We start from the raw sequence: 19,186 nt of genomic DNA, 5'->3' as shown, positions 1-19,186 counted from the left end.
TCGGCAATTTAATTTTGAATGTGAAGAGACACTTCGAAGTTTTTCTTTACTTTTGTAATTTTTAAACACGTTAAATAACTAAATTTTGGTGTAAAATTTTAACGGTTTTATTTTATACAATCTGTTTTAATAAATTTTTGTAAATACCTTAGATAAATGCAGCATTCTATTAATTAGTCGAATTTTTTTTAATTTTAAATTTTGTATTCGAAACACTATTTGAACGATTCGAAGCAGTTACGAATTCGAAAATAATTTTGATTCGTTGAAAATTTTCCATAATGCGTGGTAATTTATTTATTTTATCCCTAATATCGACCGTTTTTCGAATTATGGCTGATGAATCTATTATTGAAACAAGTAATTATCAGTTAAGAAACGTGAAAACCATTAAATACAGACCAACTTCTGGTGGTATGTTGGTAAAGGTACAGAGGAGAAATTACAGATTTCGACTTCAAAAAGACAAATCCAAGTTTCTTGGAACAGCTAAAGTATTTATCTACGTAGACGATAAAATTGAAACATGTACTCTTTCTGACATACCGGGAACGTCTATATACCAAGGAGACTTGGAAGGAAAAAGCGAAACATTAATTATTGGTTATTTTTATGAAAATCAATTTATAGGAATTTTTCAGCATGCTTCTAACACGTATTACTTGGAGCCAAGAAAAGAATATTCCCTTGACGAGAATGATAAGCGTGAAATTATGTATAACGTCCAAGACATAGAGTTAAGACCATCTTACCCGGATGGGAGATTAATGTGTGAAGCAAGAAAAAATGTAGGACATCTTAAAATGAAATCTTTCCGAGAAGATTATCATGTCGATACTACAATACAGAATTATAATTTGTTCAATAACAACTTACGAATGAAGTGAGTTTATAATATTTTACTTAATTTTTACTTACAAACAGCTTAAGACATTATTATAACTGTATCAAATTTTATATTATTGTTATATCTTTAAATTAGAATATTCCTAGTATTTGAACAATAATATTGTTATATTAAATATACTTTATTACAGTATATAATAAATTCAATCTTCTCTTTTGTTCTCTGCATATATAAAAAAGCAATCAGACAAATTATTTTGTATCAGTTTCGAACAAATTTACCAAGAATACGCTTAAAATACGAACGAATATTTTTCATCACTTTCGGTGACTATCTTCAGACTATAACTTTAAGTTCAAGCTATTTGAATACAATTACTTTTCATAAATTTTTCTTGTTGCGAAAAAATTCATTTTATTACATTTCAATGAACAATTTTAAAAATTAATAAATTATGAACCTATTTCATTTTAAAATATGAAATAACAATATTAAACAACATAATGAAGATGAATACATTAATAATTTAATATAAAATAATTAATATTTATTCAAATGTAACGCTAACTTATTTAAAAAAAATGGAAAGTTATAAAATCCATTTGAAATGTTTGGAATGATTTTTATAAATATTCAGTAATTACATCTATTATCAAAATATTATGAAAATTAATGTTTTGTTGGATGTCCTCTGGCTCGAATAGCTGCTTGCAATCGACGAGGTAATGATTCAAAAAGTTTGCAAGTTTAGCATATTTACTTGAAGTGATTTCACTTTACACTCTTCGTATTGCATTGCTTGGTTGTTCCTTCTCCAATAGTATCTTCGTCGTTTACCAAATGTTCTCTATTGGAATCGGGTGAATTTTGAGGAGGCCTCTGTAGAAGAGGAGTTATCCTCTCCTTCAATCAGTTAAGCACACGCTTTTCCTTATGTCCAAGCAATTAAATTTATTTATCATCAGGATGTTCCTGTTCAAAATTTGAAATTCAAAAAGTCTCCATTATATCAATATACACATGCTGAGAAATCTACTGCTATGGAAAATTAGTTTAAGTAAAACAATATCACAAGAAGCAGTAATTTTGGGTCGATCAGAACGTTCTCTTCGGGATTTAATAAATTTCCCATCCTCTCTAATTTGTTTTAAGCATTTACTTTTTACAGGTTTTGATCTTAAAATATTAGCAATATCCTTTTGTGTATTTCCTTCTTTGCAAACTTTGTCAATTTAAACTTTTTCTGCATGAGTTAATTGCTTTCCAGATCCTATTTTCACATACAGAAATGATAGCAAATGCTTGTACGGTCAATTGCCAGACGTTCTAGAACAGTGTTTTTCAACCTGTGGGTCGCGTCCCCCTGGGGTCGCGAAGCCTTACATGGGGGGTCGCGGGTAAAAGAAAAAGACAAGTGTTTGTAGATCCTACACTACATTAAAAAAACTACAATTTCAGCGAAAAGGCTGTACCTGTTTATTTTACAGTAAATTAGTTATTTGATCGATATGTAGGTCTTAACCATGGGTGTAGGCAGGGAGGGCCCTGGGCCAGAAAATTATAGCCGAAAAAGCGTTGAGCTGATTTGCAAAAAGAAATCAAAAGTAGAAGCTGAAAATCTTTACCTTAAAAAAAAAAGAAAAAAGAAAAAAAAAAGTAAACGGCTCCCCGTGCCCAATGTTATAATTAAAGGAAGTTTCATACTGTATCTGTGTTAAGTTATTGTCGATTCTTATGAAATTTTCATTTTCATTTTAATCAACAACAATTTGTCTAAACAAAAAGAAAATTAAATACATAGTTTTTAAAATCACTGATATAGTTTTAATACGGCCCTGGGGGGTAGCCAGAATTTTTTAACTTGTAAAGGGGTCGCGTATTCAAGAAGGTTGAAAAACACTGTTCTAGAACGTTCTACCAATTCAAATATATCGCGTTGTGTGTAGTTTTATGCAAATTCCAAACTTTTGAAATAAGTTAGTGCTACAATTGAATAAATATTAAATATTTTATGTTAAATTATTGATGTATGAAGATATTTCAATAATCAGATGAAAGTATCGAGTAACTAAAATTTCACGATGTTCACAGAGTTGTTTAGCACTTCATACGCAATAATATTTAGTACAGTAATTGTCAGAACATGCAAACACATCTCCGTAAAAAATTCTCCCCAAACTTATAATTATGACACTTTTGGTGCTGCAAGCAACATATATTTTTATTTGCACAAGACATCCATCCTTTAAACAGTCCATAGAAGAAAGACCAACATGGTCTCTGTTCTCTGCTGTGAATGTAAAATTTCAGAGATAAACAGCATATTCAACTGTTGATCGTAATTGATCGCTGACTTCATGATCCTGCTTGCATGCAATATGAAAATAATTACACTGCACTGTATTATACATTTTCTTCTTTACGTCTTCCGCATGTCTCGAAACGTCACCATGTGAGGTTTGTTGCAATTGATTGTATTTAGACTACCAAATACCGCTCTAGACATCGTTAATAAAAGGTCCTTCAATAAGTTCATTAATGTTGAAACTCGTCGTGACTAAGTTTCATAAATTAGTTTATATGCATATTGAAAATAAAACAAATAAGGAGTTCTTTCATTTGTTACACTCTAGAATCATCACAACGTTTAAGAAAGAGAACAACAGAACATGAGTACACACGTTCCATAGAATAGATTTACATTTAAAATTAAATTGTTTGACATATATAGATACATATTTAATAACTAATATATAAAGAGTTACATTGAGTATAATAACACGAATAACTTATATAGAAACAAAAATTAAAATAAATAGTTGGACAACTGATCTAAAAGAAACATCTGATGCCGCTTACACAACCCTGTTTTCCTGTTTACTCGAATATTATTTCTGTGTACAATATTGCGTATCATCGAGTCGTATTATTTTCGAATCGGCCTCCAAAAAAATCAGAACCAAAGAAGACAATCATGTCATTTATTGCCTTTACACAGAAGTGTGATGGTGAATCCAATCTAAAATATGGTATCATAGCCACCTTAAATTAGAAAGTATCCTGTACGACTACACCATATAAATGTACTATACATAGAATACCTCTATAACCCCTCGACCCAAATTACTTTATTTTTATGAAAAATATTATATATAACTTATATATATAGGCTTCGTTTAAATTTGAATTTTACGAACTTTTTCGCGAAAAATAAACATACGCTTATAAAAATAAAGAATAAGCTAAAGACTGTTGAAATGAATATTTGTTTCGAGAATAAAGTACTTATATTTATACAGAAGTTCTTATAATTTAAAAATTCGTATCTCATTAAATAAATTTACATGTATGTAATAATATTAGTAATTGCAATAAATAAATTTCAAAATAAAACATAGATGAATATAATTTTGATTAGTACGTAGTAAATATAGAAAGTTCAGCTCGTGGCTATCTTCCTCCGCATTTAGCGTAAGCTCATTTGAATACATTACAACAGCCACGAAGGGTTGCACTTCGAACTACTAATCACTCTTAAATTAAGAACATCATTTCTTATTTTATTTATTTATTTACTTTTATCATTTTCAGACAAACAAAAATATGCTCGTTACAACTTGTGGCAGATCATACATATACCGAATATATGGACTTTAATCGTGCCAAAATCATAACAGAAATGCTTTTATATATTAAGATTGCCGATTACATATTCCGAAATACTGATTTCGACGAAGACGGTGACAAAGAAGATATCGCATTCAATGTTCAGAAAATTACCATATTCGAAACCAAAAATGATCCGGGTAATATTTTCGGAATCCAAACCAATGATTACAAAGCATTTCTACAAAGCTTAACGAAGTATCACCATCCATATTGCATGCTAATCTGCTTCACTCACAGAGATTTTTGGACAGCAATTCAATGTGCAGTTTCCAAAGTCAATAAGATCGGAGGAATCTGCCCTGGATCGAAACCGCTAGGAAAGAATAATAACGTTGGCTTCGTTACCAATATAGAAAACAAAGAAATTATTCCTCGATTTAGAATACCGTTAAGTTTAGTACACCAACTGGGACATGCATTTGGTTGCCGAGACGATCCTGAAGATAATCAATTTTGTAGTCCTGGTGATTTAAATCCCAGACACGGAAATTACATCATGCATCCGAATATATCGTATGGTGTTTTCAGGAATAATTGGCTATTTTCAACCTGCTGCAAAACCACTATAAAAAACTTCGTAAAGCAATCAAGTAAATTTTAAAAATATTTTACAGTTTAATATTATTTATGAAATGAATTAAAATCTATTTATATTTATCCACTATAAATTTAATTTTGTATTGTTATTTTTCTAACTAGGAATAAAAACGTGTCTGTTGAGAAGAGAGTTATCGAATTGCGGAAATGGAATCGTAGAAGAAGGAGAATCTTGCGATTGTGATTCTTCAACAGAAAATTGCACAGCTGTTCACAAATGTTGCAGAATTAATGAATATCCGTCTCAGTGTACACTGAGAAATGGCATGTTTTGTTCACCTAGCAAAGGACAATGCTGTGACGAAAATTGCGATATTATAGAATATAGCAAAAGGCAACCATGTTTCAGTAACATAGAATGCTTTAATGTTACTACGTTTTGCGATGGAATTTCTTCATTTTGTTCCGGTTTAATGCAACCAGACGGAACGCCTTGCAGACAAAATTCTCGAACCTGTCACAAGGGACAGTGCAAAAGCAACGTCTGTCTCGATCACGGTATGAAACCTTGCCAATGTAAGACTCGTCATTCGGAATGTCATATTTGTTGTATGAATGAAACGAATACATGTCGAAGCGCAAAAGAGTTACAACTTTTTCCATCTAAACACGAAGTTTATGTAAAAATTCCAGGAACTTCTTGTGATAATGGATACGGAATGTGTTTCAGGTAAGTTTTACTAAGTAGAGAAATGATATAATTTCGTAATTAATTGAAATATGTGATAGTTTTACGATAATTTTCATTTTTTAAATACGTTATGACCCTCGATGGGTCATAACGTATTTAAAAAATGTACCTAAGTATATATATATGGAAGCACAGAGTGTCTGAAAATGAGATGAATACAGTCGACCCCCCTATAAGATCATTGATTTTTCCGTTTTATCTGAATTACATGTTGTACGAGTCACTTAGATTTTACAAATACGTGTGCCGGACTGTGAATGGCTCACATATTTGTAAAATCTAAGTGACTCGTACAACATGTAATTCAGATAAAACGGAAAAATCAATGATCTTATAGGGGGGTCGACTGTAGTCACTTTAGTCGCATACAATAAATTAGTTAAATGAGGATTAATGATTGCATCCATTCTTAATGGCTTTCGGTATTCTTAAAATAATTTTTAAATATGTATTAGTTAAATAATGTTTATGTCACATTGAACTTTAACGAGAAAGTATACTTATTCGCACTTCAATGGTGACGTTGTAGATTATCTATATTTTATAAATTACATTATACAAAGAAATTTTGAATAAAATTGAATCATATTAATGAACTGTGTAAATTTTTCTACTATATTAAAAACTTCACAAATACACTGCAATGTTCAGGAACCATAAAACTCTTCGCGGAAAACAAATAGTTCGGGAGTTAATTTTCCAGCCTCAACTCCACAAATATAACTTACATACAATTAAAAAATCAGGTTGCGTAACTTTCCCGGTTGTTGTGAGTTTTTATTTTAAAAAATAACTTTTATATGCATAAGCAAAATAAATAAAATTATGTTGCGTCGTCTGTTATGAGATTTTGGTATAAAAAATTTTCATATTTTTAATTACTATAAAATTACAAAAACTTTTAAATTTTTAGGATAGGGATGAGATTTGTTTAAAAAGTGCGAATATTAATAACGAAAGAATTCTTCATAAAGTCCTACCTACCCCTTTCGAGTTATATTACATCACTACCTCTCTCTCTCCCCACCCTCTCGACCTTTCACCACCAAAATTTAAGACGAACAATGCCTCTTATACACAAGCTGCAGTGCCAAATTTCGTTACTTAATATTCACTACATTCTGAGATATTAAACAAAATAGACAGCAACACATACATACATATATACAGAATATTATTGTCAGTGTTTTTTACTTTCTCGAGTTCAGGAGGTGTTAAAATGTGAAGATTTGTAAAAAAAAACTCGAAGGTTCAAATTTGGCACGATTTTAAAACAAAATCGCAAGCAGGACCAAAATAAGACTTATCAGTTAAATAGGTTTAATAAATTGTCACATTGTACAGTACATGAACACAGTGGTAGTAGTATTGATAAATTTTCAATTTTGTTCATTGCTCCTTCCGTTCTTGAGCTACTGGATACCCACCTTTTGTCCTACAAAAACAGTATATAAGCTATGTAGCAATATTATTGTGTTAATAAGCCTTCATTACACGCATTGTAATTTTACTTCGATTTAACCTGTATAAAGATATTTAATTAAATTTTTATAACAAAATGTATTTTTTATTGTATCAGATCCTAAACAACAAATCGGTTTTCCACGATTTTTATATCAAAAATCTGTAAAAATTTAGCCATTGAAGAATTAAAATTGTAAAATAGAATCATTCAGTGCAAAAGTAGAACTATTAGTTTGGGGATGCCTCCCTATTGTGGGCCAAGGGAAGACATATTTCTAGATGCGCCTCCGTATATCTATCAATTTAAATCAGTTGTTTGATTACAATTGATAAATTTTCGAAAACTTTTTTATTCTTATCATGACGATTTTAAGCTAAGTATTTTGTAGCGTAAAAATGTTACTTATCACGTATATTACTTTTCAGAAATGGATCTTGTATAAGTAAAACTATATGGAAGATGTATAGCTTTTGGAATTACTTTACACCTCTACCGTTCTTACTAATTATTGTTATTGGCATAAGTTGTTTCCAAAGTCATCAACACGAAAGACCGAGTATAGAGATATTAATGAAAAAGTATCCTTTAAGAAAGAAGGAAGGAAAACCTGAAATGAAACGGAAAGTAAGGAAACCTAAACGGAAAATTACGAAAAAGCATCGTTTAAGAGAGAAGCAAGAAAATCCCGAAATGAAACTAAAAGTAAAAAAGAAACCCAAAAGGAAAATAAATAAGATAAAGAATAATGTCTTAAAACCTAAAGAATGATGTCCATTTCTTGAACTTTACAACATTTGAGTAATATACGACAGCATAAAGAGGTATTGAACACTTGAATTAAATACCCTTTCACTTTTATATGTAATTGTATTCTATAATGTTTGAGTGATAAAAATAATAAAAGAAACTTGAATTTTCTTTATATTCAGCTGTGAGTTTCTTGAAATCTCGAAAAATTACATAATATTATATTTAAATTTATATTTATAAAATAAGTAAACGTTCAACAATATTTCGTGTAAATAATAAATATAAAATAAACAAAAAATAATTAAACTGACATCATATAATTGAACTTCTATAATAGGCAACTATTATTACTGTATTTACATACCAAACGTCGTAAAGATGTTTGCATAAATTACAAAATTACAGCATTTTAAACAAAGTAAGAGTTGAAAAAAGTATGGAATCATTAAAAATATTCATTTCAAAAGTATGGAATAATGATGATTGATATTTTGCAGGGCCCTCTTTTCTTCTAGTTACATCCTTTATTCCTTTGCGACATTGTAGAAATCAGTTTTTTTACACAGTTCTGGATCAACCTGTGACAGTGATTCTTTGACTGTCTTCTTGAATTCCTCTATTGTTGTAGTTCTTTCTTAAAGATTATTTTGTTCAGTACATTCCAAACTTTTTCAATCGGAGATATATCTGGACTGTTGGCAGGCCATTCTAAATACTGTACGTTATGTTCTTGAAATCATTGTTTAATTTGTCTAGCCCTATCATGATTGATTGTCATCCTAGTAGATGAAATCCTCATTACCAAATTGATCTTCTAATATTTTAACTACCAAAGATTCTAATAACTCCAAATAACCATTAGTCTTCAATGTACTAACAGGGGTTACTATTCCATCAACCTTTCTACAGGTTATATGTCCTCACATCATTACACTTTTAGGAAATTTTGCTAACAAATTTAATCAGTCAGAATAGAATTTTTCATCTTATCTTTAATATACTGATTACCATAGACAATACATAATTTTTTATTCATCTGTGAACATGACTTGTTCTCAGTCACTAACACTCCAGTCTTTATGAATTTTAGCCTGTTTCAAATTTTTTTTTGTCATATAGGGATTTGTTTTGCATTTTCTTGATAGTAAAATTTTTCTGCTATGCTTCTCCTTACTGTGATGTCTGATAATTGTCTCNTATATATGTTGTTCACCTGAAATTAGTAGTGATTTGCTCAATTTGCTTCTGTACATCATACTTTTCCTGTTAGCAATAGAATCCGTGCCAATCATCTAACTCCTTTCGGAATAAAATTTGAACTGAAATAACGTGACTTTCAATCCGAACTGGAAGTTCATGCATCAGGGCCTTCGACTTCTTTCCATTTCTAGTCTCGACTTTCATCTATCTAACATGGTTTTCGAGATTAAGGAAGAACAGAGAGACAGCAGACGTATGACAGTCTTGGAGTCTATAAGTCTATACAGGTCTGTAACAGTTGAATTTTATTCAAACTGGTTTAAATCCATTACTTATTTTCATTAAATCCATTACTGGGTTAAATACATTCCTATTTAACTCCATACTCTGCTAGGCTTGTGTAACATCCCTTTAATGTTCATGTATAAGTGAGATCGTCATCTTGTTTCTGTTCCTTATAAGATGTACTATCACCAGCAGTGAATAATACAGGAATTTTGTAAACTTCATATCCGCTAAAATAATACAAAGTAACTCAAGTTCCATTTCCTTTGGTGTAGAAAAAAGTAAGCATTACGGACCAGAGCCGAAATGGCTGCATTTTTACAAGAGGTAGGTTTAAAAAATTTTATGGAATAAGTAAAGATTCTCTACTAAATCTGTAGACTACGTCTACAAAACTAACTTTGATTATAAATTTGAAATAGAAAGTGTGAAAACGACACGGAATAGTTACTATGTTATCCTCTAGCGATAATTTTATGGAAGGTTAGATGGAGTTAAAGGCTGTAAAGAGAGTAGTGAATCGCGTCTGCACTAATTGACTGTACTATGAAATATGTAAAAAGCTACATTAATGTTGCGAAATTTATCAAGAAACTTTGTTTTATTTTTTTCGAATACAATCGATAAAGTCCTTGTGGACTATAGATTACTACCCAAAACATAACAATAATAATAGCCCTAGATAAGACACTGCAACAATTACAAATATCATTACATAAGTTTGTAAATAAAGATAAAGACACAGTCGTTCCAAAAATTCTTTTGAAAACCACCATTTTATTACGTGTTATAGAATAAAACTTTAGACGACCAGACTTTTCTTTATATGCTACTCGACCGTCCAGTTAAAACATTCCTTAAAAACACCAAAAAATTATCCAAGTTTGGAAAATTGATTATTTATATTCAATTTTATATACATTAGAACATTTCAATAGATTTGTCTCAAGCATTCACGATAATTAAATCATCATCAGACAAACAAACGAAATGGAATAAGAACGCAACAATGTTTTCATTTAAATGCCAGGGATTTTTACACAGTGGACGATTAATTTTAAAATTAATGATATCACATAAATTTTAAATAATTAAACATAAAATATCGTATAAAAACCGCATTAAATAAATATATTCGGAACAAACAAATAAATTTATAAGCACCGAATGCCTATTGAAACCAAACGAAATTAAATATATAAGATAATAAATATGTATGTAATGTACACAATGAGAATAGCTATTTTTAATCTAACTGTGCTAAAAACGTAAACAACTATTTAAGCGTTGTAACAAAACCTGTCCAATGTTCAGAAGTGGCATGGACATAAAATTATTGCTACGCACGTTGTGTATTGTCTCTCAAATAAAAGTTAACTTGGAGTCTATAAGTCTATACAGGTCTGTAACAGTTGAATTTTATTCAAACTGGTTTAAATCCATTACTTATTTTCATTAAATCCATTACTGGGTTAAATACATTCCTATTTAACTCCATACTCTGCTAGGCTTGTGTAACATCCCTTTAATGTTCATGTATAAGTGAGATCGTCATCTTGTTTCTGTTCCTTATAAGATGTACTATCACCAGCAGTGAATAATACAGGAATTTTGTAAACTTCATATCCGCTAAAATAATACAAAGTAACTCAAGTTCCATTTCCTTTGGTGTAGAAAAAAGTAAGCATTACGGACCAGAGCCGAAATGGCTGCATTTTTACAAGAGGTAGGTTTAAAAAATTTTATGGAATAAGTAAAGATTCTCTACTAAATCTGTAGACTACGTCTACAAAACTAACTTTGATTATAAATTTGAAATAGAAAGTGTGAAAACGACACGGAATAGTTACTATGTTATCCTCTAGCGATAATTTTATGGAAGGTTAGATGGAGTTAAAGGCTGTAAAGAGAGTAGTGAATCGCGTCTGCACTAATTGACTGTACTATGAAATATGTAAAAAGCTACATTAATGTTGCGAAATTTATCAAGAAACTTTGTTTTATTTTTTTCGAATACAATCGATAAAGTCCTTGTGGACTATAGATTACTACCCAAAACATAACAATAATAATAGCCCTAGATAAGACACTGCAACAATTACAAATATCATTACGTAAAACTTATAATTTTGTATGGAACGTTAGAACATTAAAACTTAAATATTTTAATAGAATATTGGAACATTAGATATGTGAACATAAAATAACAATGTTTTAACATAAAAGTAACATATAAGTTCTAAAATAACCTTAAATTCTAACAAAGGTAAAATAAAATAAAATATTAAAATATAGAACTAGAATCGTAAATTTTAAATATAACGAGCAATTACTCATTGTGACGATGTCACAATGCCGGCTGCAATTTTAAATGTTTTTAATTTAAAATATATGCTCTGCGCCTTAAATTAGCAGTGACGTGCCCCTGTACATCATACTTTTCCTTTAGCAATAGAGTCGTGCCTGTCATCTATCTAACACATTTGAGGGGAAAATTTTTGAATTGAAATAACATGACTTCCGGTTTGCAACAGAAGTTCATCTTTCATCTATCTAACTCCATTCGCTAGATTAAGGAAAGACATGAACTAAGGCACAAAGTGGAAATTTATAAATCTATAATTTTTTGAAATTATAGCTCAAAAATATATGTTAGCAAATGTAACTATGAGTTTCTATACAGTTTACTTTTTACAATGAACTTTCATGCTGATTCCATGCTGTATACATGAGCATTCTAGGTAAACTGTTCTCATCTCTTTCATTCAGTACATTTATCCTCCAATCTATTCTTATATATTTCAAATTTTTCACTGTTCAGCGCCAATGTTAGGGATTTTAAAGTCTTAATTATCACCGTCTTATTCCATTTTACCGTCATTTTTTGCAATCTAGGATAGTACTTTATTGTAGAGGCTTTTTTACGCTATACTGATGTTTTTTAAGTTTAACTACCAAGTCTCTTTTGATGACTCCAATATAATTCATTTTTATTCCTAATTGATTGATTTCATAGGATATTCTGTAAACACACCTGCTTTCTCCTCTTTCGTTAACTTATCTTTGTCTTTTTAATTTTCTGCAAATATTTGGCGCTCTTTTGAGAATTAGTTTAGAACTTTTATGGTCTGCCATTTCTTTCATAATGTTCTTCATGATTTTGTTAAACGTGAACTTCGCAACTATATTAAGTTTGCTGTTTTCAGTTTTTGGTCTGGTTCAGTAGGCGCTGAGTGATCGAACGCTTTCGATACGCCATTTAGAAAAAACCATAAAAAGCTGTAACTAGCATGAATTTGAGCTATTATTATTCTGAAAAACATTTCGAATAAGATTCATTCGTTTCCATGCAATTTTATTGTTATAAGCATAAAATTAAACCATAAAATTGAAATAGTATCGTTGGAAACTCTGGTGACCTTTGACCTATCGACCCGGAAATTTTGCCGACACTTCACTGATAACGAGAAAGGTTTAAGTTTACAGTTTGAGCTTTCTAGACTTAGTAGTTGTTCCTGTACGAACTCCAGCAGTGCTGTATTTTCGTTTATAAGAAGAAAATACAGCTGTTTTTGCGATGTTTGCACTTTTCAATTGTTTACATTTCGGCAAGAACTCCTTTATAGAAACTGTTGAAATTTTGCACACTACCCAGGAAAACAATTATCTTTTGAAATATATATTTCAGGTGTTGGTCCAGTCGGTAAATCTAATTCTTGTGTATATAGGCAGTCAGTGAGTTTTTTACTTGGCGGGGAGTCCCTGCCGTGACTGGATAATTCAGCTCAATATTCTGTCTTGCATATTTACGCAATGTCTATGGACTCTTCTTATCATAGATCTGAAAGCTGCCATGTTTTATTTAATTGGGTTGGGACGCGTGTGGCATGAATAGCGGATTATGTCTATTTCTGTAGATATTCGTAGTAAATGCTTTTCCTTTAAACATATGAATTATATCTAGAAAGTGCGCAGCTGTTTCTATATGTATAATATATATAAAATGATAAGTAAAGTTACAGGGGTGAGAAGGATAATATTCAAAAGTAATCCTACTGTAGGCCTATACGAATTACTTCGGAACGACACAGGGCCGATTGATCTTTCCTGTGTTTCAGGAGTATACAAAGTCCCCATAACGAACAGCCGGAGAGTAAACGATTTATGCTATGCAAGAGCTACTTCGAGGTTATTACCAGCGAGGATCAAGAACATTAAAAATGGCATCAGGAAATCCAGCCATAGCCTTACATTAGCGATTGTATTCCGCAACCACCATTTAGTATAAAAAATACAGACCGATGAATAAATAGACTATTACTTCACTTCATAAGTTAATATGTCTAGATATAAAATCGATGTACCCGTCTATAAAATTGAAAATGTCATGGAAAGTTTAAATGAGTATCAGATACCAATAAACACTATAGAGTTAATAGAATTTTTGTTTAAAAATAATTCGGAAGTTGATATGGATTTAGTAGTTTAACTCGAAAAGGATGTTTTTGTAAAAGTTCTTAAATTATAGACTATATATATACAGGATTTAAAATTTTGAAACAGGGTAATTTTAGAATTGAAATTCGAAACTGTTTACACTTGAAAAATTGTAAGCCAATTAAAAACATAATTTCAATTTCTGAACATTAAATGCGTGGGATAATTGATTAGAAATCGTTTAAATCTCGATACTGGAATCCAACTTAACAAATTTTCTTTATAATTTTGTGTAAAAAGTTTGAGAATGGAGGAAATTTATGCAAAGTTCGGGAAACGGTCCTAAAATAAGACCTGCATTAAAAGTAATGCAGAACCACATTTTCCCATGCTTACTAATAACGAATAAAATCTTCATTAAGTACGAATCTATTCGAGATATTATACATGATTCCCATCTATCTGTCCGTCCCTCAGCCTTTAACCAGCAAAATTTAATATCATCAGTCCCTTAATTCACAAATAACACTGCAGAATTTCAGAAATTTTTGACAAAAAGCACAGCAGTTATTAATGTTCAAAGTGGGTGAACAAAACCGCGCCCCCCACACATTCACACACAATTACATTCATACAGAGAGGAAAAACTTGCTTTTTGAATTTCTCGAATAGTCAAAGTCCTCTAAGTTTAATAATGTAAAAATCTTCAGTGGGAGTAATTTTTTGACCGATCGCCATTTTCGTTGTCATGTAGCCTATATTAGCCGGAAAAGTAAAATCTGAATAACTATCAACCTTTCGTCATATTATTATTATAGTGAGTCAGAATATTATTTGCTATATTTTAAATAAAATAATAATGTGATTTATCTACACATGATAATCATAAGTAATGTAGAAGCCATATTCAAACGAGAAAATAGTTTCAATACAATGTAAATAATAATTATTTAGTTAAATGTGATTTATAGCCGCCTATTAGTAGTCTTTATCTTAGTTGACAAGAGAAATTTTCATTTATTTTCGAAAAGTTATGTCAAAAAGTTAAGATAATGCGATGCTTTTATTGGAATCATAAATGTGCGACAATGTAATTATACACAGTAAGATAATAGAACCTAGTTTAAATACTCACTTTATACAAAATCTTTAGCATTCAGTTAATTCGGATCGGATAATCGCTTCAATTAAAACTCGCTTTGACAATTGTCAAAGATTTTATTAAATTATTAAATTTAGTATTATTAAAATTAATTGTTAAGGTAACAATGGACATACGCGTGTAGTAAGCGCTGCGCTTCCGACGCTCCTGACGCATGCTCAAATCAGATAATTGCCAATTAAATTATAAAAAGTTAATATAAATATATCGGAGAGTTATCTCTAGTTTAAATTACTATTTGCGACTGGTTCTGCTAATATTTGTTCGGAAAGAAATTGGTTCCGAATCGCTATTTAATATTTTTCTACGACATGGCACATTGCGTTGCGTTACTTGGCTATTCTTCATAGATTGGGCCCGCAAAAGCCTTAAAATTTTGGAAATAAGTGTAAAAGCAAAGAAACTCAGTACGTTCGAATAACACAGAGAGTTACTTTAAGAAATAAGAAAATATGATTGTAAATTAAGATTATGTACCGTTCATGCTGTCCAAAAACACGAGGATTCTCAAGAAGTGCAGTAGTTATTGAAGAAAATTCTAAAATTAGCGCATTGATCGTAGCATCTAAAAAGTGTATGTGAAGATAACTGATCGGGAAAGCATACAAAAGTAGAGAAGGACGTAAAAAATTCTCTAGAGTGAGCAGAATAGAATTAAATGCCTAGATTTAGATAACACGAACGAAAAAATAGAACACAAAAATATAAATTATTTTTCGATTAAATCATATTTAATTAATTTTCGTCTAATGGAGACGAAACCGAATACAGAATTAAATAAACTTTAGTTCCTTCAATAATGCTAGGTTGTGGTGATGTGCTTGTTTGGGGCTGTATGACCAGAGTTCCTAGGTATTTACTGACAATATCAAGAACGCTAGATCATTTTTAAAGAAACTGGAATGTAATTTAATTGTATGTGGAAGAAAAGTGAGACAAGTGTACGATTTCATTTTCCAGCAGTGTAAATATTTAAAGATATTACCAAGATTGTAAAAGAATGTATGGTTTATAAATTAACGGAAAAACTTTTCCATTGAAATCAAAATTCTTCATTCCCTTGAGAATTTACCGAATATTTTGGATATAAAACATAAGAAAATACAAGATAACTAAGAAAAATGTTCTCAAGTATCAGTGGTTATTGGTCAATTTCCACAATTGTCATTGTTTTCGCGTTAAGTTTCTAACTTTCTTTAAAGATTGATAAAACTATATTTTAGAGGAAAGAGCTATTATTTAATACGATGTAAATTTATATATCCAATTTTTCAATTCCAATTGGATATTGTATTATTTTTAATAATACAATATCCAATATAACGCCGTAAGGTTGACGAAACTTTAAAACAAGCTATCATGTTCCATAAACGACCAACAGAAAGAACACAATTAATTAGAAACTAATGTATAATTAACTTTAGGTTATCATCATCTTGTCACTTAAAAGGATCGCTGTGTGTTACCCATTGATGAAGACTGATGAATTATTATCATAAGCGATGTTATATGTTACATCGTCATCTATTTTAATAAAACGGTATTAAAACCTCGATTATTTTGGTATTACGTAGCAATAAGATGCACACGTTAATAACATTACGTGCTTGCTCCTCTCGTCCAGAAAGTGTATTCATTTACATCAATTAGATCTCACTTTTTATACTCGTTCCTTGTAAATATAAAGAGACGTGTCAACTTGACGTTAAAGCATCCAATTTCTATATGAAACGAATGTGATCTTACACGTAATACGAACAATTATTTATTGTGTCATCGTCACAATGCCGGACTGCAAATTTATATATGTTGTTCACCTGAAATTAGTAGTGATTTGCTCAATTTGCTTCTGTACATCATACTTTTCCTGTTAGCAATAGAATCCGTGCCAATCATCTAACTCCTTTCGGAATAAAATTTGAACTGAAATAACGTGACTTCCAATCCGAACTGGAAGTTCATGCATCAGGGCCTTCGACTTCTTTCCATTTCTAGTCTCGACTTTCATCTATCTAACATCGTTTTCGAGATTAAGGAAGAACAGAGAGACAGACAGACGTATGACAGTGGAAATTTATAGATCTACAATTTTTTCAAATTATAGCCCAATCGGGCAATTTTGATTAATTCGGTTATCTGCCAATAGTGTCGTTAATGTCTACAAAACTACCTTATATTTTCCGAGACTAATGTGAACCGTCTAGATATACTTACTTATAAGTATGACGATATCCGTAGAGTATAACAAACGATTTGTTTAGAATCGACAAAGATTGCATGATAGACATTTGTTTGCATAAAAATGTTAACGCTCTATTACTGCATGTAGTACAGCACTCACTTGATAAAATGAACAGTAAATAATGGTAAAATAAAAGTTACATGACGGAAGTTAATCGGGGTAAGGTTTATCTAATGGTGTTCATACAGAAGGCAACTTGATTTAGGATAACGTGACGTCATTCTTCCCGTTATTAATTCAGAGCAGAAGACTATTCTGTGTTGTCACTTATCCACTTAAAGAAGGTTAACTTATTTGCAGAAAGTGCGTTAAAGTAACCCAGTTGTTAGAATAGTGATTCGAATCAGATAATTCTGTTCTTGAAATGAAAAAGGATAATCGGATTTAAAGCTCGATCAGTTAATTCTTCTTATGTAAACTCAATACAAGACAATTTACCAAACACAGATTCTAGTAATATGTAATTTGATGTCTTTGTTTTCGTTTTTAACAATTTTACATAATTAAAATTACTTCATATTCAATTTTACATTCCTGTAAATCTCAAATAACTATACAAAATTAAATTTAAATTTGTAAATTTAAATTTGTAAATTTAAATATTCAATTAAACGTGAACAAAAAAAAGGAAAAAAGAAATATTCAAATTAATTATTCCTTGGATAAATCTTAATGTTTTTACATATTAAAATCATAAAATAAAATGTATTTCCATATCTGTATGCATTCTATTCAGCATATTTTTAATAGAAATTTATCTGGTATTTTTTAATGAAATATAGTAAATTAAAAAGTACGCTTAGATAAAAAATATATTGAAAGTATTTGTAATTATCTTATTTATTTTTTTAAAATTGATATATTTCAGTTATTTTTTAAATAAAACAGTAAACTGCTTTGATAAAATTTTAAAATGTAAAAGTGACAATTAAAAATGAACTAAATCTTTCAATCCATAATTCTTCATTTCATCAAGTAGAAGAGATGTATGATAACATGCAAAAAGTATTGAAAAATTCAATATGTTCAATGCAAAATTCAATACTGTAAGGTCTCGTTTTATGCGGTGGATACGTTCTACAGAAAAGCGCATAAAAAAAATTCGCATAAAAAAAGACTTTACTTGCCTTGAAAAAGTAGGGATACGTTCCGTAATTTTCTAAAATCGCATAAAACCAAAACAACGAGTTAAAATTAACTTAAAACCGCATAAAAAAGTTTGCAGAAATTAAAAGAAATAGGCTGCTTATTACTGCAACTTGAAATCAGCAAAATTTAAACTCGCTACTTATTATAAAAATGAACAAAACACCGCTAAAATAAAATTTAATTTCAAAACAATTACAGTTTATACCTTTCAATGCGAAACTCAGAATGATGTAATAGCGACTTGTCGATGGTAAGTATCATGTACAAGGGGAATCCCCGAATTGCAAAAGCTCACTCTAAAAACAAATCACTGACATCTGGATGTGAAGAGTTAATTAAAACCCCTTTAGTTCCTCGCCCGAGTTAACTCGGGCAGGTTACATAGTGTTACATAAAACACGATCCTTAAGGCCATTTTTAAATTTTTTTTTTGAATTTTTGGAATGTTTTTTAAGTCTCCAAATTTTTTAAAAATATTTAAAAATATACGGCCAGCTAGTGTTCACCCTACTTTAAACCCTTGTCCTCCCGCGACGTCTATGAGAATGCCCCGGGAAATCCAACTCCAGCTGTGTTCAAGGTCATCCAGATGTGTAAACAATGACTCATCGGTGTTAAATTTCACAGAAGGGCGAGACAAAGGAAGTTAAACTTTGAAGCTTTTTCTTCAAAATTAACGCATTTCTTTTGTT

At 30.4% G+C, this 19,186-nt stretch overlaps 1 protein-coding gene across 1 annotated transcript; it reads left to right on the top strand.

The window, feature by feature from the left end:
- Positions 1–206: 206 nt before the first annotated feature.
- LOC111614139 (disintegrin and metalloproteinase domain-containing protein 10-like) lies at positions 207–8,182 on the top strand. Its single transcript, XM_023355521.1, has 4 exons — positions 207–883; positions 4,439–5,106; positions 5,216–5,783; positions 7,695–8,182. Exons 1-4 carry the CDS (start codon positions 282–284, stop codon positions 8,035–8,037), a joined length of 2,181 nt encoding a protein of 726 aa, XP_023211289.1. The 5' UTR covers positions 207–281; the 3' UTR covers positions 8,038–8,182.
- The last annotated feature ends 11,004 nt before the right edge of the window (positions 8,183–19,186 follow it).

The sequence above is a fragment of the Centruroides sculpturatus genome, unplaced genomic scaffold (assembly GCF_000671375.1).
Source record: "Centruroides sculpturatus isolate CEXI.00-Female unplaced genomic scaffold, Cexi_2.0 scaffold1915, whole genome shotgun sequence".
In the NCBI taxonomy this organism is placed as follows: Eukaryota; Metazoa; Arthropoda; class Arachnida; order Scorpiones; family Buthidae; genus Centruroides; species Centruroides sculpturatus.
Note: the sequence above shows the minus strand (reverse complement) of the source record. Positions and strands in the feature narration are given on the sequence as shown.